Source organism: Eptesicus fuscus, chromosome 6, assembly GCF_027574615.1.
Source record: "Eptesicus fuscus isolate TK198812 chromosome 6, DD_ASM_mEF_20220401, whole genome shotgun sequence".
NCBI lineage: Eukaryota > Metazoa > Chordata > Mammalia > Chiroptera > Vespertilionidae > Eptesicus > Eptesicus fuscus.
In genome coordinates, this window is record NC_072478.1 from 95,906,897 (window position 1) to 95,931,575 (window position 24,679).

General features: G+C 38.9%; 1 protein-coding gene across 6 annotated transcripts in view; it reads left to right on the plus strand.

Annotated features, from left to right (window-relative positions):
- Positions 1–24,679, plus strand: part of GABRG2 (gamma-aminobutyric acid type A receptor subunit gamma2) — an 87,039-nt gene that overhangs the window by 46,860 nt on the left and 15,500 nt on the right. Inside the window, exon 7 of one of the 6 annotated variants that reach the window (XM_054717039.1) lies at positions 9,133–9,137. The exons of the other annotated variants lie outside the window; for them this stretch is intronic. Coding sequence (XP_054573014.1) covers positions 9,133–9,137 — 5 coding nt within the window. The remainder of the gene's footprint in view (positions 1–9,132; positions 9,138–24,679) is intronic. 6 annotated transcript variants of the gene reach the window in all.

A 24,679-nucleotide genomic window follows, 5' to 3' on the forward strand; every position in this document is an offset into this window, starting at 1 on the left:
GGATAAAACTACATTTTCCCTCAATTTAATAAACAAGGCAGGATCCTAGTCTGTATTTTTCTATCACTCAATGATTATTCTAAAGTAGAAGACTGTTCTTTTTGGTCATTCTCCCATTTCCAGTTCACTAAATTATCTAACCCAATTTTTAGTATCAAGCAGAACTTTGTTCCTTCATGTTTTCAATGTGAAATGTGGGCTAGAAAAGAGGGAAAATTAGTTTCATAGGAGAATCTATCTATGTTCTTGGGATCCAAATGCCATAACACTGATTTAAAAATAATATATCCCAGTCTTCCTATATTAAATAATATATCCCAGTCTCTCATCTTACCTAATAATCTTACCTAATAATAGACAAATGTGTAAACTGACCGTACCTCCGCTACCCCACCAGCCAATCAGGAGTGATATGCAAATTAAACCAACAAAGATGGTGGTTAATTTGCATATAGAGGCGGTGAGTGACTGGGGGCGGGCAGGATGCTTGCATCATTGCCATGGCGACGACGCAGGCATTCTGCCCCACCCCTGGTCTTTCAGGGCCTCTGGGCAGTGTGGGAAGGTGGGGTCAGAGCAGAAAGAGGCCTCCAGGACTGGGCCAGAGTGGAAAGGTGGTGCTGGCAGCCAGGGAAAGGAAGGTCCATTCTAGCACGAATCTTTGTGCATTGGGCTTCTAGTATTAAATAATATATCCCAGTCTTCCCATATAAAAATGCCATTAAAACTTCCATATTGTGGCCCTGGTCAGGTAGTTCAGTTGGTTAGAGCATCATCCTCATAAGCCAAGGTTGTGGGTTCAGTCTCCAGTCAGGGAACATACAAGAATCAACCAATGAATTCATAAATAAGTAGAATGACAAATCTCTCTCTCTCTCTCTCTCTCCCATCCTTCCTCTCTCTCTAAAAGTCAATGAATAAAATTTAAAACTCCCATACTGTCTTTAGCAATGCAAACATCAGTATTTCATGAAATATCTTCATAATTTTTTTTGACAAACCCATGTATATTAACTATTATTTACTTCCTTTTTGTCTTTAACATCTTTTTTACTTAGATTCCATGTCCTAGTTATATTTTCCTGGTTTCCAATGCAAGAAATGCATAAATGTTAAAAAGTTCACATACCACTAAGTTAATCTTACTTTCCAACAGTAACATGTTGGAAACCACAATTTTAGAAAAGTCAGCTCCATGGATAAGTACCTGTTCACTCCTTGATTCCTAACCTTTCCTACTATATTCCCACCTTCCTTCCCTTTTCTATGTAAGTTGTACTCCAGGGCTTTGTGCCCAGTTTGCCTTATTTAATACCAAGCTCAAGTCCAAACTTCTCTGTATACTGGTCAAATAATTCAAATAACTCTCCAAATAGGAAAAAATTAAAAAGCTCCCATCTTCCAGGCTGTATTTTTTTTTAAGAATTAAGAGGCTTATAGCCTCTTTTTAAAAATGTTTATTGGTTGTTGTTTTTTTTTAGAGAGAGAGGAAGAAAGATAGAAACATCAATAATGAGAGAGACTCACTGATTGGTTGCCTCCTGTACACCCCACACTAAGGATCGAGCCCGCAACATGGGATATGCCTGACCAGGAATTGAACGGTGACCTCCAAGTTCATAGGTCGACACTCAACCATTGAGCCATGCCAGCCAGGCCAGGCTGTATTTTAATTAAGATGATTTTTACTCATTATTGAAGTGAACTAGTTAGAGGCAAGAAAAATGAAATTTTTAAAAAAGATACACGTTAATGGTAATTTTTTCACTGAAGATGTTGAAAGAAAATTAATTAGGAAACTAAATGATAGAGATAAGTAAATAACTACAGCGTCAATCCTAGAGTCTCCAGCACTTCTGAGTCACAGTAAGTTGTGAGACCATTTTAGTCAATAGTAAACTTTTCAAACTACTTGAAGCAGCATACTATCTTAAAATAAATCAGTGGAAGACTGCATAATAATAGAGTTTTATTTTCTTTAATTTAGAAAAACGAGTATGGTTTCAGGAGAGGAAAATGTATAAATTATATAAAGAGAGTTGGGCCTCTAACAGCCATGGGAAGAAGCTTAGGATGAAAGTTTATTTTCTTAAAATATATTTTTATTTATTTCAGAGAGGAAGGGAGAGGGAGATAAAAATAGAAACATCAATGTTGAGAGAGAATCATTGATTGGCTGCTCCTTTATGCCCCCCACTGGGGAGGGAGCCTACAACCCAGGAATCAAGCTATGACCTCCTGGTTCATAGGTCAATGCTCAACCACTGAGCCATGCCAGCTGGGTGAAATTTTCTTATTTTTAAAATAAATGCATTTGACTAGATGCTCCTTTAAAGTCTTTGTCCTTAGAGCTATCCATAACCTCTGATGCAACCAAGGTCACACAATACATGTATAATGTAGGAGCGACTTTCTTTATAAATTAATGTTCTCCTGAAATGTTTTCCTTCATTAACTTTTCAACATGTTTTTAAAGCAAGTCTAATGCAAAACTCCATTAAGTTTTTAATTTAGGGGGAATGGCACCCTTTTCTCTCTCCCTCTCTCTCTCTCTCTCTCTCTCCATATATATAGCCAAACATTTTTGTTATTTTCTTTCAGTTGCAATATTCATATATGACATTTAAGAATCTCACAATAAAATTTTTAAGTTCCAAGGTTGCTCTGACATTACCCACTGGGGAGATAGGACTTGGAAGATAGAGAGAGGTTGCATAGAGAAGTCCTATTAAAATCGGGAAAATGTTTGGTGCAGAGGTGACCCATTTCATTTCTGCTTACATTCCATTGGCAAGAACTAGCTGCATGTTCCCATGAGATAAAATGGGGCTGGAACGTGTAGCTCATTTGTGTGCTAGGAAGGGACAATAGGTTTTATAACTTCCTAACATCTGTGAAACATGCATGATATCATTTTTATTTCTCTCAACAAATTTCTGAGAAAGATACTATTTTTCCATTTGACAGATGAAGCAATTTAAGTTGAGAGGGGCTAAGTAATTTGTTCAAGGATATTCAATAAAGCAGAGTTATTTATCCATATCCCAAATTAGGTAAAAAGATTAATTAATTAAAAGTTATGTCTAAGCTTTATAAGAGCTAATTTTACAGAGGCAAATGAAATGAAATAACAGCACTTAATATGACAAATGCATGCAGGCATCAACTAAATGTTAACCTATAGGAATAGCAATTATATTTACACATAGCAATAAGATCAAGTGAGAAATAATTAAGCAATGATATTCTTTCATTTTTCCAAAACATGTTTACTGCATATGAGATGTTATCATTCACTTGCTAAGTAGACCTATGGGTTACCACCCAAATCTGGACTTAATGAACTGTTGGATCCACCGTATTTGTATAAAAATTTTTCTTCAAAGAGAAATCTCATCAGAAATAAAACACAATAAAATGTTTGCATGACTGTATTTACATAGTAGTTTTGAGGGTTAATATCTTATTTTCACAGTCTATCAAAACCAACCAGATCAAAACAACATTAATTTTTATCCAAGTTTTTGGTGTTTCCTAACTCAATTAAAAATCCCATTTTGCAGTGTTCAAAAGACACATTCATCAGTGTGATTGATATAACTAATAGAGCCCTCCTGTCCAGCTGCTACCCCAAAATAAACGTAAAACAGTATTTTTTTAAAAATATAGAAATGTGAGTGAAATGATGGAGACCGAATCTACAGACACCATGCTGTGTATTCAACTCATTCCTTTTACTCTATTTGACACAATTGAATAATTTCTTCATCTTATTTTTGCATTTTCAGAAAATAATGCTCTCCAGCATTGAGATATGTAAATTTAAGCATGTCAGAGACTGCAATGGGCAGTGAATAGTAATAAGGAACATAATTTTCATTTTTTTTTAATTTAACTTCCTTCAAAGGGAAGCTATTATGAGGATCATAGCATACAGCAGTCTTTTACAGCCCAGGAAAGAATTTACTGGGCATACAAACTGGGACTGACCAGAATTTGTTTACCACTCTCATATGCCACTCCCATAATCTATTGCCTTTGGAAAATCAATTAGTACATTCAATAAGGCAGAAAAGTTCAAGGAAAAGAGATTGACAAATATGTTAAACATGACTTAGTATAATATTTTTTGTTTACTTTTATGTATGTGGGTGTTTTTGCTGTTCAAAAATTGACAATGCTTCACATTTAACATATAAATCACATCATAAATGCATAATTATTCACATTTATCTTCCTATTTATCCACCCCAAATTAACTGCTCCTGCTATAAACCATCTTTCAGAATTATGACAAAAAGAAATCCTAACAAGTAGTGTTTTTCTCCTATCCCCACCACAAACCTAATTGTTTTACCCATAAGTGCTTTTCTATCAGCAATATATCTTTATTTATGAATACTGAAGTACAATAAGTGACATTGCTGATAATATGAAAGCTGCAAATTAAAAAACTGAGTTCACTGGAATAATTTCTAAACACAATTTTTAATCTGCCTACACTCATATTACTTACAGTATCACACACCTTGTTTTCCATCATTCTATCTATTATTTATTGCTAAGTGGTGAAGAGCTATGTAATATAAAAGGAAATGTGTAATTCATGAGCTGTGTAAGAGCTACTTGTTAAAGAGATAAGAGATAATGCAATTATGGACAGAAATTGTAACAACCTAATAATTACTTTTTCTTAGTTGGTGGTTTCTTGTTACCAGGATTAGTGACAGAGACTAAAATTAGACTGATAGAAAAATAAAAATTAGGGCTAAATCTTTAAGATCAAGCCCAATTTTAATTTTACTTATAATGAAATTACTCCAAAGAGGCAAAGTTGATTGTAGTAAATTGTCTAACTCTAGCCTAGATCACCGATCATTAGACAAGGACAGAGTTAAATTTTATTTATTTTAGTCAACATTGAACAATTGAGAAATTTTACATGGGAATTTTAAACATCTTTCCATTGTCAACATTGGGGTCTTCACTGGCATTTGAAAAATGATTGGGCAGAGCTGAATTGTCACCTGTCCCAATAGGTAAGGCACAATCTCGGGTTTACCAGAGTCCCTACAACTTCCTGTTGTATTTTCAGGGCTATATGTCTTTCTTCTTAAATAACTATTTCCTTATTTTAGAAAATTATGTGCCTCTATATCTCCACCTAACAATAGGGAAAATGAAACATAATGAGATCAAATGGGAAAACATATGTGTCTGTGAAAATAAATATTTTTATCTTTGATAGGTAAAGGGAGTTTCTATCATGAAACAATTCTCTAAGAGATGAATGTGATATGTATTGCCCAACCAAGGCTTGCCTGAGAATATACTGTGAGTTACAGAGAAGTGCCAGAACTTGGCTGACCTAGGTCTCACTTGATTTTTACATTCCAAAACTGCATTTATTTATCATAACTGTATAGTATATAATATTCAAATTGATTTTAAGTTCATTCTCTTTAGCTATGCGATCCATTTTCATGGAAGATGGACTTAAAGTAAATATAAAATTCTGAAGTTTCCTATACAAACATCTGTGCATCTAGCCTTCTCTGTGTTTTGCTTCTTTAGCCCACATCCAAGCAACCAAAAGCTTTGTTGCAATTTTCCTGCACATTACTGATTAGCAGTTTTGCATAGCCAATTAACACTTTTTCCCATTGTACTTTTTTGAAGATGAATACTAGCACAGTTATCGTTCTGTAATAAAGCCCTTTTCTCCATTTTCTTTGATAAAATGAGATAGCTGGACATAAAGCAAAAGACTATGACTGCAATTTAAGAGTGGCCTTTGAGGTTGTGCTACCATATAGGTGAATGACCTTGAACTAGTGATTTTTCTCTCTTGCCCTTTAATTTCTTCATCTCAAAATAAAACACCGGACTAGATTTAAATTGAAGGTTCTTTTTGTCCCTGAAATGTTGTGTTGTATTTCCTTATATTTAGCAGCTCTGTGAAAAGCAAACTTCTGGTGGGTATTTAGGTTTTCTATATCCCCATGAGTTCCTAACAGAAATTTCCTCTGGTTTTCTGATTCTGTGAAACTCATAAATTAACAGATCGATTTTATCTATCATGTATAGAGAACTTTGGTGGCAACTGTGGGGGCAAGAGGCCCAGGGTGTTGCCATAGAGATGGTTGATAAGTTAGTTAAGATCTGAAAAATGAATTTGGCACAGGAAAAATAGGCCTACTGTGGGTGTGAGGAGCAAGAGTGGATGTCAAGTGAATTTACTGTGAATGAGAAATTGAGAGAGGGTCAGGATAGGACAATGATTATGACAATGCTTTCGAAAGGAGAAAGGACAGTAATTGACCTTAAATAGAGAGAATACTTGTAATCAGCAGTGATTAGCATAACCTTAATTTATTATTTTATTTTGAAAAGCTTAATTACATAAATTTGACTGAAGTATATATGCTGTGAATTGGCAGTCCACTAAAGTAGTACTGATGCTATCCTAGCTGGTTTGGCTCAATGGATAGAGCATCAGCCTTCAGACCAAAGGGACCCAGGTTGGATTCTGGTCAAGGGCAAGTACCTTGGCTGCAAGCTCCTTCCCGGCTGGGGATGGGCTCATGTAGGAGGCAACCAATGGCTGTGTCTCTCTCACATTGATATGTTTCTCTCTGTCTTTCCCTCTCTCTTCTACTCTCCCTAAAATTCAATGGAAAAGTATCCTGGGGTGAGGATTAACAAACAAAACAAAACAAAACAAAACAAAACAAACAAACAAAACAAAACAAAACAAAACAAAAACAGTACTGATGTAACCCTTCTACAATAATAAGACAGACATGATGTGACAGCATTGGTAAGCCCTTTGTATAAACACTAGAAGCCCAGCTCGTGAAATCGCATGGCCCCGCCCACCTGTGCACGCCTCACCCACACACTGCCTCCTGGTGACCAGTCTTTGGTTGTTATGGCATCACGACCACTGGGTTTTTATTATATAGATCACCTCATTAACTTTGCACAGTAATTCTATAATATGATGCAGGTGAGATTTTCCAGGTGAGATTATCATATACAACCAATCTTGCAGACATGTACCCATAGACAGTAAGGACCTTGTTCAAAACCAGAGAGCAAGTTACTAAACAGACACCCATTTTCCTGACTGACAGGTTGATTTTCCAATTCAGTGATGACATGAAAGCTAGAGCTGTTTCTGAATTTGTATTTGCAGAAAGGCTTGCCTTTGGCCATTTATCTTTATCTGGTATGTAATTTGTTTTCTTTGTATTGTTATGGCATCTATTTGTCCATCTGTCTGTCTGTATATCTTTCTTTCTATCATCCGTCTATCCAAAGCTGGTTGTATACAAATAAGGCAAAATTAGATAGTACTGGCCAGTTTAAGCAAATAGCCCTCAAATCTCAGTAGTTTAAAACTAATATGTAATGTATTGCTCTTCCCCATTTCTTTTCATTCTGTGGCTTGTCATTCTCATTGTCAAAGGGAGAAATAATTTTTAAAAATGATTCTTGAAATATCTGCTATGATAGGCATGTGTCACTTGACACGCATTCTATTTGCGAAAGCAAGTCACAGGGGCAAGCAAAGGGCCACCAGGAAAGGCCTCTGTAGGTATGAACGTGGTAGAAAAAGATAGCAAATAGTTTGAACTACAAAATTATAACCAAAATTTACCATTAGAATAATCCTTTATGCTACACATGGCCCACCTACCTGGCCACGTTAAGTAAGTGTAGCTCAAGATCAGATGTCAGGATGTCATCCCAGCCATTTAAAGGAATGACTACCTGTCAAAGAAAATAGAGCCCAGGCATAACATGTCTCTCACTCTGAGAATTATCCTCTTAAAAAAAGACTGTTTGGGGTTAAGCCTGCTTCACTTTGTCAATGACCTAGAGCCATGATTTCATATTTATGTAAAACTGGCTTCAGAAGAAGAGGTGAGAAGACACAATATTAACATGAAAATGACTGTGGGGTGATAGGAACTGTCAGGTTTTATAAACATGGGCAAGGTTTCCTCTGCTGTACTGCTGGGACAGCTTATTAATTACAACACAAAACAAGCCCATAAATATTGGTCCTGTACTAAATTCAATTTTACAGATATTAGGCAGTGGTGACTTCTAGGAAACAATAAACCAGAATCATCCTCATGTCAGTAGGAGAAAGTAATTGAACACGATTTAATAAAGAATGGCCATAAAGTAATGCAAGGTCAGTCTGTCCTGATTGCTATTACTTTTTGCATGGAAAAAAATCCTGAATGTCTCTAACAGCCCTAAGAAAGAGGAAAGAGTGCAGGTAGAGTAGCTGCAAGTAAAATTTATGTTTTATTTTATTTAATCATAACTATGAGCTAAAATTTTAACCCTACCTCTATGAAACATTCTTTAAATTAATTATTTCTCTATTGATAGAAGTATTTCATCTATCAATAATTTAAAACATTTTCTTTTGTCCAATTAGTAAAACTAGAATTAAACAATATCATCTAAGTCCCCAAGCCCCTGTCTCCTTGTCATTATGTAAGACTAATCCTATATAATAAAAGGGTAATATGCAAATCCACCAAACGGGGGAACGACCGTTCGCTATGATGTGCACTGACCACAAGGGGGCAGACACTCAATGCAGGAGCTGCCTCCTGGTGGTCAGTGTGCTCCCACAGGGGGAGCACTGCTCAGCCACAAGCTGGGCTGACAGCTGACAAGCGCAGAAGCGGTGGCAGGGAGCCTTTCCGGCCTCTGTGGCAGCACTAAGGATGTCCAATTGTGGCTTAGGCTCACTCCCTGCAGGGACATCCCCTGAGGATTCCTGGACTGCAAGAGGGTGCAGGCTGGGCTGAGGGAATCCCATCCTCCAGTGCACGAATTTTGTGCACCAAGCCTCTAGTCTAATTTAAAAAAAGGACTTCCATTTCACTGGCTGCCAATGGATAAGTAAGTAGTAGGAGATATTTTGGTCCTAAAAATCTGCTACTATTAATTATTAATCTATACACTGATAAGTCTTGTTGATAATGACTTGAGGTTGATAATGTAGATGTTAAAGCCAGCTTTTATTGAGCATGTCACATCTATGTGAGGCACTGTGCTAGGTGCTTTTCAAGATTCATGTAAACATGCAGCAGAGTTAAAAAGATGACGTATGTCTACTTCTATGCTTTCTGGAAAACCTTGGCATTTGATGCTTTCTGTAGGATAAATTGCAAGTGCTTTAGTACTTTCCATAGTAGCTTGGAAATTTAAGTCATTAGTTACAATATCATGGAGTGGTGAAAGAAAAGTTTTAGTATTTCTTAAAATCCAGTTTCACTCCCAGGCCTGCCTCTAACTTACTGGCATCACCTTGATCAAATTATTTTCATCCCTGGTGCATCAGTTTCTTGTCAGTAAGGTATACATGACGTTAGCAGGCGTCTTTTCTCGGTCAGGTGTAGAGAGAGCCAAATGAGACAATGGATGTGAAAATGCTTTATAACAAAGCATCATCATCATCATTGCTTTACTAATTATCTATAAGGCCCCTGGAAATCTGATGTCTAAAGCCTTGGAGTTGAGACTTAAGATATATCTATACTAATAAAAGGGTAATATGCTAATTAGACCAGGAGACCTTCTAGGACACCTTCTGGACAGCCTTCTGGACAAAGCCATGGTGGCAGGGCTGAGGCAGAGGCGGTTAGGGGTAATCAGGCCGGTAAGGGGGGGGCAGTTGGGGGTGAGCAGGCTGGCAGGGGGGCATTTGGACCTCAGGCTGCGCCCCTTGCCCTGTGGGGCTTGACGGGGGACTTCAGGCCATGCCCCTGACCTGGCAGGGTTTGACGGAGGACCTCAGGCAATGTCTCCCGCCCAGTGGGGCTTGAAGGGGACCTCAGGCTGTGCCCCCCGCCTGGCAGAGTTTGACAAGGGACTCAGGCCGCACCCTGCACCCCAGTGCAAGGCTGGGAGACCTCATGCAGTGCCCCCCACCTGGCGGGGGTGGACGGGGAACCTGAGACTGCGCCCCCTGCCCGGCACTGGGCTGGGGGACCTGAGGCTGCACCCCCCGCTGGAGGGGCCTGATGGGGATGGGGCTGGCCGGGTCTGGGTCTCACCTAATGGGGGTAGGGCCAGCCAGGTCTGGGTCTCTGCGTTTTCAAAGCATGTGTGGATGGTGGGTGGGGACTTGATTCTAGATCCTGTGGCATGCCCCAGACTCTGACAGGAAGGAGATTTTCATATACATTTTATTAATTTTCTTTCATCTCTGACATTTCTATTATAGAGAAAGGGCAAATAGCAATATTAAAATATTTCCTCTAATTCCCTTTTAATGTGCATGAATTTCGTGCACTGGGCCACTAGTGTGAGTGAAATCACACAGCACTTCCCACCCATCCGCCGCCCTGCCTTAACACCTGAACCTCTCCACGCAGAGCTCCAGCATGCCTGGTCCAGCCCCCAAATGCTCTGGCCTTCTCTGGCTGCTTCAAGCCCCACCCTCAGTCCCTCAATTCGCCTCGGGCTGGTGGGCTGGTCCCGCCTTCTCCAGGCACCTCTCTGCTTCTGCCCTGTCTCCTGAGCAAAGTGGCGGCTCCGCTGTGTCATGGTGCTAGAGGAGAGCATGGAAGCCTCCCGCTTGCTGCACTGTGCTCCTTCAACTGGCAGATGGGCAGTGGGGCGCTCTGAGTGCGAGTGGTGGGTGGTGAAGGACTGGTGAAGGGGGCGCTACGGGCTCTCACCCCCACCCTCCCTGGTTTGGGATGGTCCCACCTCCTCCGGGCGCCTCCCCACTTCTGCCCCGTCTCTGGAGCAACACCCCAACACCCCACAGCTCACGCAGGCAGCCTCCTGTTGATAGGAGCTAATAAAGAGCTAATACTCTAATGGTCCGGTCGTTACACGTTACGGTGTCCTGACCATTAGCATATTAGCTCTTTATTAGTGTATGTAGTGTACTGACACAAATATTATTAGTGTATGTAGTGTACTGACACACACACACACACACACACACACACACACACACTAATATTTGTGTCAGTAAGGAAATGAAGACATGAAAAAAAAAATGAATCACTTATTCCAGCTCCAGAAGGAGCAAGCCTGGGAGTGTGACGCAGGTTCTGCTTCTCACTCTTGGGTTCCGTGATCAGATTTTGTCATTAGCACTTCATGAGAATAACAATTTGATAACAATCAGAGGAATTATTAAAGCAACACAAAAGGTAAACTTCTGATATTTTTTTGCTATTCTTGGGCGAGGGGATTGCTATTTTTTAAAAAATCAAGGCTAAATTTGGAAATGAAAGGATAAATAAAGTTACATACAGAGGGAGACGGAAGAATGGATTCTGCAGGTCCCTAGGACTAATGCATTGTCATCTAATACCAAGAAGGAACCTGTAGCATTTGACAGCTTTGAAGTCCCTAGGGGTTTGCAAGAGAGCTGAGCAGGGCTAATCTCAGTCCTTTAACTTTTCTGGGACTGAAACGTTAAATCTTTACATGAGGAATGTAGAGTTTTAGAAACACATTTTAAGAGAAGTATGCTTTCATTTTGACACATTGAGTGCAGTCTCTTGCCTCTAAGAGGGGATGCAAGAAGCATTACCAAACTTTGCATGAGTGCTAGGCTCTGTTCTAGTTGGGATGAGAGAAGCAAATGCTTAGTTCTTTAAAACTGATGGCCTCATTGAACATTTCTCTCGGGATAATTGCTGTTTATTTTAAGGTAATACTGTTAGTCAATGAAATAATGAATACATGATTTATTTATTGAAAGCAAATTGCAGAACAAACTGCACATGGCAATTTCTATAAAGTAATCTCTTAATCCACATAAAAACCTCCAAGTAGATATGATTATTACCTTCTTTGAGAGAGAAGAAACTCAAAGGAAATTAGGTACCTAGTCCAAGCCCTGACATTCAGTCAGAGAAATAGAGGGTCCGAAATCAGAGCAAACCAGGTTCTTAAACATTCTGCTCTGTAAGTTTCCTTTATGAGGATGCCTTGAGTGAGGGGGAGGGGTGAAGAGATGGGGGGAGGGGGGATAAATGATTCTGCAGTTATGATGTACTTTAAAACCACTGTAATCCGAGACCAGCAAGCCTAAAAGGCACATGCCAAAATGCTACTAGTGTTTGCCCAAGGCAGGTTCAAAAGTGCTGCTCCAGTTTCAATCTCTTCCTTCACCATATGTTAATTAATGAAAAGAAACATGTTAAAGGTCGCCTCAGAGGCACCTGAATGTGTCAGTTTCCTTTTGTTTTAGAGGCTTACTGTTGAATTTCAGCAACTCTCAGAATAGTCAGAGACTCAGTACAGAATGCATGCAAATTAGTGGGCAAACCCACACAAAGCATACTGGACAGAAAAAAAAAATGGTTTCTTCATTGTTTTCTTTTAACTGGCTCAGGATTTTTATTGCTCTAAAGAAAATGTACCTCACTTCATTAAAAAAAAAAATTAAAGATATTTTTTGCTATTGAAATAGTAAATAGTGTCAATGTTATTTAACTCTCTCAATGACCCCATGCAACGGGTGTTAATACAGCCCATTTAACAAATGAAAAAAATAGAGGCTCAGAAAGGAGGTGTAAGTTGCCCAAGGTCACAGGTCTAATGAGTGGGTCATCCTCAGTTCAGATTGCAAAGCCTGCCTGTATACATCTGTGCACCGTGGCTCCGCTCTACCGAGAGTGGTCCAAAGCCTTGGCTAGCTCCTCTCTTTGATATCAGCTAAGTTCATTTCATTGTGATTCATTCAGGACCTCCTATGTTTCAGCACCATTAATAGGGTCCAAGACGATAAATTAGACATGGTTCTTGCCCTTGAGCAGCTGACAGTCTAATGGGATGACAATGAGCTGTATCTAAGTGAATTTTAAATAATTTTACATGAATCTCTGTGACAAGCCTAATGAAGCATTATGCACAGAAATCCATACTTTTTACTGCACCAGAGCACATCAATGCATACATGCTTCAATAGTACAGTATGTCATCCTCACTCTTTTTTCTTCCTGAATGAAGAAACTATTATCTTAAAAATATCTCAAATTTTTTAAATACCTTAGTATACCTTTGGAATATAATTGGAGAGTATCTGTATAGTCATTAACCGGTTTAAGAGCTATTGTAGTTCTTAATTGTGACTGCTCCAGGGGCTTATGTTTGTGAGGTGCCTACCTCCACCCACCCCTCTTTCTGACAGTAGGGATGCTCGCCCCCATGCCTGCAATGCCTAGTGCCTCCCAGACAGAAGCTGGTGGGAGAGAGGTGTCTGCAGAGACCAGCTGCCAGTCACACTCTGAGAAATGGAGTTTGCTTGGGGAGCCTTCACTAAAAACTCAGCCAAAGTGATGTTTCTGTAGCTGTGTCAGCATAAGGCCCAGTGAGTGAGATGCTGTAAAGTTTCTGCTTGTCGTCCCCTGCTTTTTGCATTTCTCTCCCATGGAAGTGCCAGGAATGAGCTTTGCATCCAGACAATTCTGATCTCTAGATATGATAGTCTTTTGATGCTACAGGCAACCTTTGATCCACCATCAGTTCCACAGTAGTTTCTCATTGTGGCCTGGGAGAATATAATAGGGCATAGTCAAAGAGAGTATTGATATTGAGCTCTTCTTGAGATCTATCACTCTAGGATTGAAATCCCATGCCTGACATGAAACCATACCTGCTAGAATTCTCTGTACAATGGTGACATTAGGAAGTTGCAATCAGCACTCCAGTACTATAGCGTTTACTCGAAGGATGCATCTTTCTAGCTAAAGAGGGAGACCTGGGAGAATTCTGGACGAGGAGACAGATACCCAGAGTTCTGATGCCATCTCTGCAAACTACATGGACTAGGGTACGTTTCTGAGCTAGTTTCCATGCTTATAAATAAGAACTAAAATATTCTATTTAGAATCTTTATAATAATTAAATGAGATTAAAGTATGTGAAAATGGCTTTGTAATTGCAAAGCATTATACATAACTCTATAGGATCATTTATACAGCATTATACAGCAAGGAAGCTTGCCAATTTACATTAAGAATTCCTATTAAATATGGTATAAAATCTAATGTTTCTCTCATTAACCAAGGTGTTCTTCAGTTAGTTACTTTGTTCATCATTCGTTTAGTACTTCCTGATCACATATGATAAATAAAACACTGTCAGGAGATAACAGGTTAAAAGTAATATGAGGCATGCATCTCACTTTTAGGAAGTGTAAGGACTACTTATTTTAGTTAGTTATTAAAATAATTATAAAACTGTAGAAGCGCTCTTTACTCCCTTTATTTAATTCACTTCAAACTAATCTACGCAGCTACCCTCTCTATTTCCTCTGCGGCAAGTACTGACTGATGTCCAAGGCAATTTGAATACTTGAGGCTTATGGGTTACTATATTACATGTTCTTAAAATTCTTTGAATTTAGTATTTAGCCAGTCTGCTGAATTTCTAACCAGATCTGTTTATAAAAGTTAAACTATTTTAATAATATATTAAATACTACAAAGAGGCATATATTTAGTTGTGGGCTAATTATAAATTATTATAAAATAAACATATTTTTTAAATATTACACTGGATATTTTTAAACTGGATGAATCCATATGTGATTCATGTATGAAACGTGAAACTTTGATAACAAATTGGCAGGTTCTTATTCAAAGAAAAAAAGCCTTGGATCTGTTTTTTTTTTCAATGATGGATAAAGTGTATATTTTTTAGGTTAAAATGCATTTTAAAACATTGTACAAATAATATTTATTAATACCTGATAAAAGACCACTTCTAATTAACTGACCTGCAGACTCTTTTATTTGATGACAGGGCTTCTCCTTTATAAGCCTGAGTGCAGATGAAATGCAATGAAAGCCCAACTTTATGGTCATCTCCCTGGCAGCCAGCTCAAGACCTGGCACATAGTAGGTGTTCTATGACCATCTGCTGTAGAATTAAAGGAAGGGAGCTAAAACAAAGACTTGTGGATATACAAGCATTTGACTGAATCTTGAAAACAGGGAGAAACTAGGTTGCATAGAGATGTGGACAGAGCAGAAAGCACATCAATGTGATCTCTCTAGACTAGAGCAAGGGAGTATTGCTTAATGTAATTATTTGTAGGCTTATCGCAGAAAACTATTTCAAAATTCCAGGCTTGCACTTCTTCTCACCAGTATTGGCTTCAACAGAGAGTGAGAAGATGACATCAGGAAAATTAATTCCTGTTTGTGCTGAAAGATCTTAGTTTGGCATTTAAATGTCTGTGCTTGTAAAATGTGGAAGAGTTGCAATCAAAGGGTCAGATAGAACTATGCAGAGATGAATAAATTAATGCTTTCACTGGCTTTGTAATGTCTTAGTGTTACTGAGGGAAAAAGTCGGGTTTTAAAAAGTTCTTAACTTTAAATTATACAAAGAAGCATAATAGAATTTGTGGAATTGAGTGAGATGAATTTCATATATATCTTTATTCCACTAGCCTAGAGCTTGAAATATTTTGCTGACATATTAAGGAACACACACACACACACACACACACACACACAACACACACACACACACACACACACACACATACATTTATTTTAAAATCAGACAAAAAATGTACTTACATATTTTGAAGTAATTTTGATTTATGCAAAGCTAAAAAAAGTTACATTGATCAAAATTAAGCAGGGAGTTGAATATTTAAATGCAATTCACAGAGTTAGATCTCTACTGCAACGTTGTGCCTATTAAAACCAAATCAAACCAAAGCAAAACTAAACCAACTCTTTTATAAAATAGAATTAATATTGTCTACATCACAGGATTATCCTGAGATGCCAAGGGATACACTGTAGGGAATGGGCCTTGTCCCATAGCTGACTGAGTGAATGATAGGGTAGTGCGTTGGTTTCTCCATTACCATCCACTACAATTCTATTCCCCCTCCTTAAAATACTCAGCTCCTTTCTTTGTGGTCAAATCATGCACAGCCTTTCAAAAGCCAAGATCTAGTGGTACTGTGTGCATGACATCTTCCCTGACTCTTGTTTCTTACACAGCTGTTTTCAAGGTGTTTATTATACTGATAGTCACTACCATGCAGCTAAGCACTTTGTGTTTCCTTAATTATTGCATATATGTTTCTTGCCTCTCCAAATAGATTATAAATTCACTGACAACAGATGCATTAAGTGATCCCCCTGCTTGTGGCACAACTTTGAGTGAATACGTAAGGGAAGCTCAGTGCACTCTTGGGGAAGTTCTAAAGCCTAGTTGGTCACTGGTTCCACTCAAGAAAGAACGGTCCACGTATTCCAAGTTATTTAAAGATAGTCACATTCCCTTTGTCTCAAAGTACTCTAAGCAAAATTTACTTTGAGCATCAAGATATGTGACAGATAGGAGGATTATTTAAGTCAGATTCAGTTACTCAAAAAAATGTTACCGAAGATCTGACTTCTGTCTTTGTCTTTCCTCTTCTATCCATGGTTTGGCTCCATTCTCAGACTCTAGTCTGTGGATGATCCACCATGGAGATCCAACTTCTCACTTAGTAGTAGTAAAATGACCCAATGAGACCAGACGTCATATCTTCCCACCACACTAACAAGAGAACCTCCCCTTATAGCTTCTGATATGTCTCTTTACTGGCTCTGAATTTGTTCTGGTTCACATCCTTGAATCACTCTAGCCATAGGGGTAGGATCTGCATTTTAATCCTGACCCGAATCTGGAGTGAGGATCTGGATTGAGATGCTTACACAAATTCAATGGCTGAGAAAGGAGAAAAGTAAATTCCTAAAGGGAAATTAGGATATTTTGGTCAAAGAGAAAGGAAGGAATAAGATATTGAGTAAATGAACTGCAAACCACCACCAAAATGGTGCTCCTTTTCTTAAATCTAGAAAAGATTAGAATGAATCTCACTAATATGAAGAAAAACAAATAATAAAAATCAGTATAAAAATAGTTTATCATCAAATTTACATTGTCTTAATATTTAAAAGTAAGCCTAGAGGTTTGGAGCAATCTTTGGTATCAGACCAAAAATATATCAGAATATATTTTTACTAGAGGCCCAATGCACAAAGATTCGTGCAAGAATGGGCCTTCCTTCCCTAGCTCCCACCACTGCCTTTGCTCTGGCTGGAGCCACCTTTCGCTCTGGCCCGGAGCCGCCTTTCTGCCTTCCCACGCTGCACAGAGGCCTGGAGTGGCTGGGGCGGTGCGGAACACCTGCGTCATCGCCATGGCGACGACGCAAGTGTCCCGCCCTGCCCTCGGCCGCTTGGCACCTGTGTATGCAAATTAACCCACCATCTTTGTTGGGTTACTTTGCATACTCACTCCTGATTGGCTGGTGGGCATCACGAAGGTATGGTCAATTTGCATCTTACTCTTTTATTAGTGTAGATATTGTTGGTGGAAATGGCCCAGGGTAGGAAACAGTGGTAATGTCAACAGCAAAATTAATACACAACATTATTAATTGACTAGAGGCCTGATGCATGAAATTCGTGCATAGATAGGGTCCCTAGGCCTGGCCGGTGATCAGGGCCGATCTGTGGGGCCATCAGGGGGAACCCCCACACACACACTGACACCAGCCCTGGCTGGCCTGGGCCTGTGTGCTGGGGATAGCTCCTGCTGTTGAGCATCTGCCCCCTGGTGGTCAGTGCACATAATAGTGACTGGTAGTTCCACTGGTTGTTCTGCCATTTAGTCGATTTGCATATTAGGATTTTATTATATAGGATGCTTACTTTGGTCATTTTAGAGATTAGGAATGGAAACTGAAGTTAATAATATAGATGCAAGGCAGTAAAACCGAGTAACAGCAGATTAGTGAGTGCTGTAACAATCAGGATTAGGCTACCTTAGCAACCACATGGCCACACCAAACTCCAATCGCGATAAAGGAGTGGTTTATTACTATGATCCAGAATACAAGGAGAAAGCGAATATTTGTGAGCTGCACTAAAGAACTACATGAATGCATACAAGCAAAACATTTTAGGAATTCATATAAAGAAATTTTAAAGTTGCATTTATATTGCCATTGAAGTGCAGTTTTTCTTTCTTAATTTAGTACTGAATGAGACAATTTTGGAGCCAGGCAGTATAGCACAGTTTAAAGGATCTCATCATCCTTGTAGTCAGATCAGCCACGTTCTTATTCTGCTCTGCCCCTCCCTAGCCTGTCATTGAGAAATCATTTAACCCTCTGGGCATCAGTTTCCTCACTTTTATAATGAGGTGAGAGCAATAAGCCATTTTCCCCCAGAGGAATATTGTGAAAACAACAACTGATCATGTGTGAAACACAATAAAATGCCGGGCAAATATTAAGTATTTAATAAACTGTTGCTATTAAAAGTCTATAGTGTCTTATCCACAGTATTCAATCTCAAGTGACAGCATTAATCTGAAAATTAAATCTTCTATTTCATTGCCATTAAACCAAACTGATCCCAACGCATTTGGCAGAAAGAACTGACCTGAAAGGACACAAAGCTTGTTATAGACTTTATCTCTCAGTTAGTATGAATATTCATACATTTTCCTGCAGGAGCATTGGCATGTCTGAGTATGGCTACTGTCCCAGACTCTTCTGAATTGTGAACAAGACATAACCCATGTCACATGCCTAGTGTTACCATTTTAAAATCATTTTTAAAATGCTTCAAAAACACATCTATCCCCAAGAGGTGTGGAATAAAGGATTTTATGTCTTTACTTAAAGCTCTGCAATTGATCCAGATGACTGTGTTATCCACTCCTGTTGGTCATTAAAATGACTTAGGGGGACAACTGATTCTCTTCCCCTTTAGAGCAATGATGGGGCTTTGAAAGAAAAAGAGGTAGCTTTGGAATCCCTCAGCTGTTGCTTCGTTCCTAACCTTTGTTAACTGGTCCTCTACCCCTCTGGTTTTCTTTTTACTTTAGTTTTAATGTTTACACTATTACAGAGGTGCCCATTTCCCCCTCTGACTTTTTTAGAGCATGATTTCTCACAGGACGGTATGAGTACTTCAACATCATTCCTGTTCCTTATTCAAAGTGCAGATTTCCAGACCCCACCTCAATCTGTGGAATTAGAATCTCCAGAAGTGTAGCCTTAGAATCAGCATTTAAACAGGACCCAGGGTGATTCTTAGGCACCATAAAGTTTGAGAAGTGCTGCCTCAGATATTAAGGATACACTGGCCTCATTATTTCCTCTTACACAAGTGATTCCGTCTCACCACAACAAATTTCTGCAGGTATGACACTGTGGATGTATTCTGTATTCCTATTCCCAGGAGTATCACTGGAAGTCTACTGCATTTGATATGCTACTTAGTTCCTGGCATACTTATCTGGACCTTTCTTATTGCCAATGCTTGCCACCTGGGCTTAGTTTACAAGTAGAGGTCTTGAAACAGCACCTTGCAGAAGGAAAAGGCATAAGCTTCTTCAGAAAATTAATCCAGAGAAAGCAAGGGATACTAAGGAAACTCTTATTCTCTTTTTAGCAATGGCAGGAATGTGACAAAAGGTGTGCTTTCTTTCTTAGTTATTAAGAGGCATGTGGTGAAGAAGTGGTCTCTAGAGTCAAATAATACTATGGAGCTTCAAATATTTCCAAGGGAAGCCTCTAAATAGATATTAATTTGTTACCTTAGAGTCATTAACTTCAAACAGGCCCTGGTTCTTCAAACAAGAATGAGAAAAAAATGGCTCAGTAGTTGGAAAAACTGAGGTTTAAACCACAAACTCACAATGGAGCAGTTTAGTGAGTCATTCATTTTATCTGTTTTTAACAGACATTCCTTTATCTATAAAATGGAGAAAATATGTACCTTGAAGTTTACTTGGATTAAATAAGTGGAGGCAAAATACAGTACTTGACATTTTATATTTTATTTAACAGAAGACTGTCTTCAACCCACTCTAGATTTGGATTACTTTTTTAGAAAAATATCAGATTAGAAAACCAAAATGCACTGGCTCCTCTTAAAAATCCCCAGTAGCAATGAAGTAGAACTGAAATAAATACTTCTCTGCAAAATGGCTCAGGAGAGCTTATAAGTCACCTAGAAAGGGCGTTTCATAAACATAAGTACAGTCTTGAAATCAGGAACAGTCTGTTCCTTTTGCAGTGGAGGAATAGGAGTGTGTATTTACACTAAGCATATGAAAAACTGTGTGCAAGACAAGGTTCCACAAAGCACCTTAGATCGTGCTTTTTTTTTTTTTTTTTTACTATACCTCATTGTGTTCAATAGTTCGAATAAATAAAGCTGAAAAGATAAGACCTTGGGATAAATATGCTGTATCCTGAGATGTCAGAGACTTGCACTTTTTGGTGGAGAAACAACTACAAGAACCTATTGCCTCTAATTTTTTTTCTTCTAATTCCTAAAATGTGCATCTATTTGCTTCAGGTTGAATCTCTGGGCCAGCTATATTTGGTGCTGGAGTTCTATTTAATCCTTTGGATATTCAATGTTATCTTGCTGACTTACGTATCCTTTCTGCCTTAAAGTTTTATAAATCATTTTAGATTTTCTTTTCTTTTTTTTTCTTATGAAGGTTGGGACACTGGTCTACAGGGTCCCAACAAGCCTTATAGTGCAGCTGTTCTGTGCGTTTGCACTAAGGGCTCTTCAGTGTCTGTGTCACCCACAATGTTGGCGGGAAATGGCTTGGTCACTAGAACCCAGATGCCCACTGATTATTTTCATAAGAAAAATATGTTAATGAATCGTAATGTAAATATCGTAATGTAAATATTGGAAAACACAGATATTTACATTACGATTCATAACAGTAGCAAAATTGCAGTTATGAAGTAGCAACAAAATTAATTTTATGGTTGGGGGTCACCACATGAGGAACTATATTAAAGGGTCGCGGCATTAGAAAGGTTGAGAACCACTGCTGCAGACCATTTTGCAAAGTTAGGATTCCCAGATTTCTAGATACTATCTGCTGATTGCCTCCAAGTTACTACGGCAAGAGGGTGGCTGGACTGCCTAAGGAACAGCAAGATGGTCAGCTCTGCCTGGAAGTCTGGGATCACCAAGGAGGCCAAACCAGAGGGAGGGAATGTGACACAGAGGAGAAATGAGTGTAGGTATGAGGGAACTGATATTCCAAGGAGCTCAGTAACTTCCCTAACGTGATATACACAGTAAGAACTAGAGTCAGGGTGCACACCAGATTTGCTCTCAAAGCCTACACTGTTTTCATTGCATTAACACGAGTTGAGCACAGAGCATTGCCTTGGGCAAGAAGAGGCCATGTGTGAAGTTAGGCAGGGGCAGGAAAGGAGGTGGTGGGTCACATAGGACAGAGCACAGCAAGAGGCAAGAGAAGAGAGCAGAGAAAGGGGAACCATGAGATAGAAATTCAGCTTTTATTATGCTTTTGCTTAGATCCACAGAATTAACCAGAAAAGGGGAAAACCTCATTTTCTTATAACTGCCGGTCCAGTTTCCTGAATGCCCTTCCTTTCCTGGTGATTAAAGAACGTGGCTCCATGCCAAGCCAAGATTTGCTCCTCTGCTGAGCTATCCCAAGTGCTCTTCCTTGGCTGAGACCCAATGAGGAGGTGCATTGATTTCAGCTCAGATTTTCATCAGGGTCATTCAACCTACACTCAGCAAGTGGCGTGCTTTTTACTCCTAGAGGCAGAGGAGGCAGGGACACTGTCAGTCTCTCCCCAGAGGGCAGCTGAGTCAGTGTGGCGAGCCTGTTTGTTGGCATCCCTTTCCTTGTCTGGGTTTGTTTTACATAACAACATGCCACAGCTCTTCAAAGAGCAATGCTAGAAACTGCCCTGGCTTTCCTTCTCCTGACACATAGCAAGGAAACCTCGGCACTGGCAAATGCTGTTACTCCAAGCTCAGTTCCCAGCAGGCAGATCATCAATTTTCCCCAATGCCAAGCTCCTCTCTCTCTTCGACTCTCCAGACTCTGCCACATTACACATGGCAACCTGACAAGGACACTGACACCTCTGGGTTCTCTAGGAGGAGTGGTGGGGAGGGTGGGGAGGGAGCAGCTTCTCTTTGGACTCAGTTTCCTCATTTCCAAGATGAAAGAATTGAACAAGTTGATAACTAACATTGCGTATCTCTATGATTATGTTAGCGTGTTATTATTTCAGTGGCATGCCATGCTTTTAATGGAAAATCACTATGAGAAAATTTCAAATTCCAAAAAATTTTTTTAAAAGAACCAAGCTACTGGAATTTTATATTTTGTATCTCCTAGTAATTAATGGTGTGACCCTGAGTATATAATTTTAACTCTGAGTTTTAGTTACAGCTGGGTTAAGTGATTTTGGAGATCCCCTTTAATTCTACATTGTTTAAACTATATGCTTTCTCTTTTCTTATTAGCATATACTTTATTTACTTTTAAGTGATAGTGGTTAAAGGAATGATTTTAGAACTGCAACAAAGCAGTCTGTTTACAGTCTATTCTGTATTTATCCGTGTCTTTCTTTAGTATGAACAAGGGCCAAACACTAAAGGAGGGAAATGAGAGCTTATGGGGAATGTTTACGTTACTAGAATTTTCTTTGCTGCTCTATGAAAGACGGGCTACACATAAGCTTGGTGAATTTGTCATCGGGGTATATGACAGATTGTTCACTAAAGCTGACACATGGCAAACATGGAAAGGAGGATCTTCTCCTTTTTCAGAACACAGTCTGAAAACATCACCAAAGGTATCCTCCATTAAAAAACTGAAGATACTAATATTTAACCTAAAGCAGCCTTATTCTGTTCTATAATGTCCTAAAGCCTGCAAGCCGGTTTTTACAAATATTTCCCATTAGTAGTTCCATGCCACCAAATCCAATAGGTTGTTAAGAAATTGGTTGGGGTGGAAGACCTATACATTAGTGTTAATATATTCTACAAAGTACACATCCTATGGAAACTGCTTGAAAAGAGAGTGAGATATGTTTCCCCTTTAAGGAAGACTAGGAAGGGGAAGAAAAAAACTTCAGTTTTCTCACTACTTAAACAGATTTGAAGCAGGTTACATTTTTATTAGTGCCAATATCAAATCTTCCTTGAGAAATCTCTCCTGGCCAGCTGGCTGAGAAGTTGTCTCGCTGCTGGGAGAACAATAGTACTTTAGCAAATAATACAGATTTTACAATTAAGCATTATCATTACTTTTCCAGCTTATTCTTTGCAAATCATAGAGCAGTTTACTCCCTAGCAAGGGTTGTTTAACTTTGGAGTATACTCAGGAACTCAAGCATGAGAAAGGAGAGAGAGAATCTAATTAAATATTTAATGCATAAACCACAGTTCAACTTTACAGCTCAAAGTTTAGTATTTAAATGATAGTGTTAATGGAAATAATAAAGCACTCAGTGGGCAACTGAGAGACCCAGCTTCTGGTGCAGGTGTTATGGGTGAACAGTGACCTTCAGCAAGCTCCTGTGCTCCTCAGAGTTCTCCTTTCTTGCCTGTAAAGCAAAGACACTGGCCTTATCGACATTCCCTTTCAGCTCTGACACCCAGAATCAAAATCCCAATTCTAATTCATTAATAGAAGCACTGAAAACTCCCTGTATAATGAGTCAATTTTGGTGAGTAGAGTGTTACACCATTGTTCTTGATGGAATACCATCTGTGAAAATAAGGCAAATGCCAACTCAAGAAAAAAAGGGGGTGGGGATTTGGAGGGGTTCCTGATAATCTCCTATCAATCTGGCAATAGCAGAAGCCAGATGTGAGGCAGATACCACATACATTGGCTTACATGATCCTTCACTCAAAGCATTTGCTCCCAGAGGCCCATTTTACTCAAAAAAATAAAACACAGTCCTTATCCTTCTTGTGGACAGAGAGTGCTGGACATCAACCTCCTGATCTAGACTGACCTTTATAAAATGTAAGAGACACAACACACCATCAGGCAAACAGGCTGATGCTAGAATCCATTCTTTCACATATACATTGAAAACTCAAAGAGCCTTGAGGTTTGAATCCCAAATGTAACCAGAAAATGGATGTAGTTGTCTGCTTTCCTCAAGATCCATTATCTAATTGAATTAGTTATATCTTGTAAAAAAGAAATAAAGAGAAGCAGAAAGGAGAAGGGATTTACTCAAGATCACACAAGATCATAGCCAGGCAGGAATCAGAACTAGGTCTACTGACTTGAGTCTAGTCCTTTCCCCATCAACAGAGAAAGTGTCTTCATTCAGGGAAGTTGAGCCTTTTGAGAACCAACTTTATGTAGTATGATGTGATTTACAAATATTTTTTTTACAATAGTAATTATTTTTGACAGACATCTTAAAAGTCACCTTGAATATCACAAAATGAAAGACTTTCTGGGTGAGGGAATTCCAACAGGGAAAAACAACAAAAAACATATATATAAATAAATTTTTAAAAAATACTTTGAAATCAAGTGCTTGGGCATAGATCAAAGAGCCAGTGAGGTCAAGTTTTTAAGCCTATAATTTTGCAGAGTATCCCCAGCAGTGGCTTCACATCTCGGGGAACATTTTGTGATCTGACCTTTTGCAACCATTGCCTGCAGTTGACTGAATTTAAACGTTCTCTTTCCAGCTGCTTTCAAAGCCATTTTAGAAAGCATGGTATTCTGATAACATTAAGTTTCTCAAGCTCTGTGGATTCTTTTCTTTAAGAAAATGTCAATGCCTGGCTTAGATTAACCAGGTCTCGCT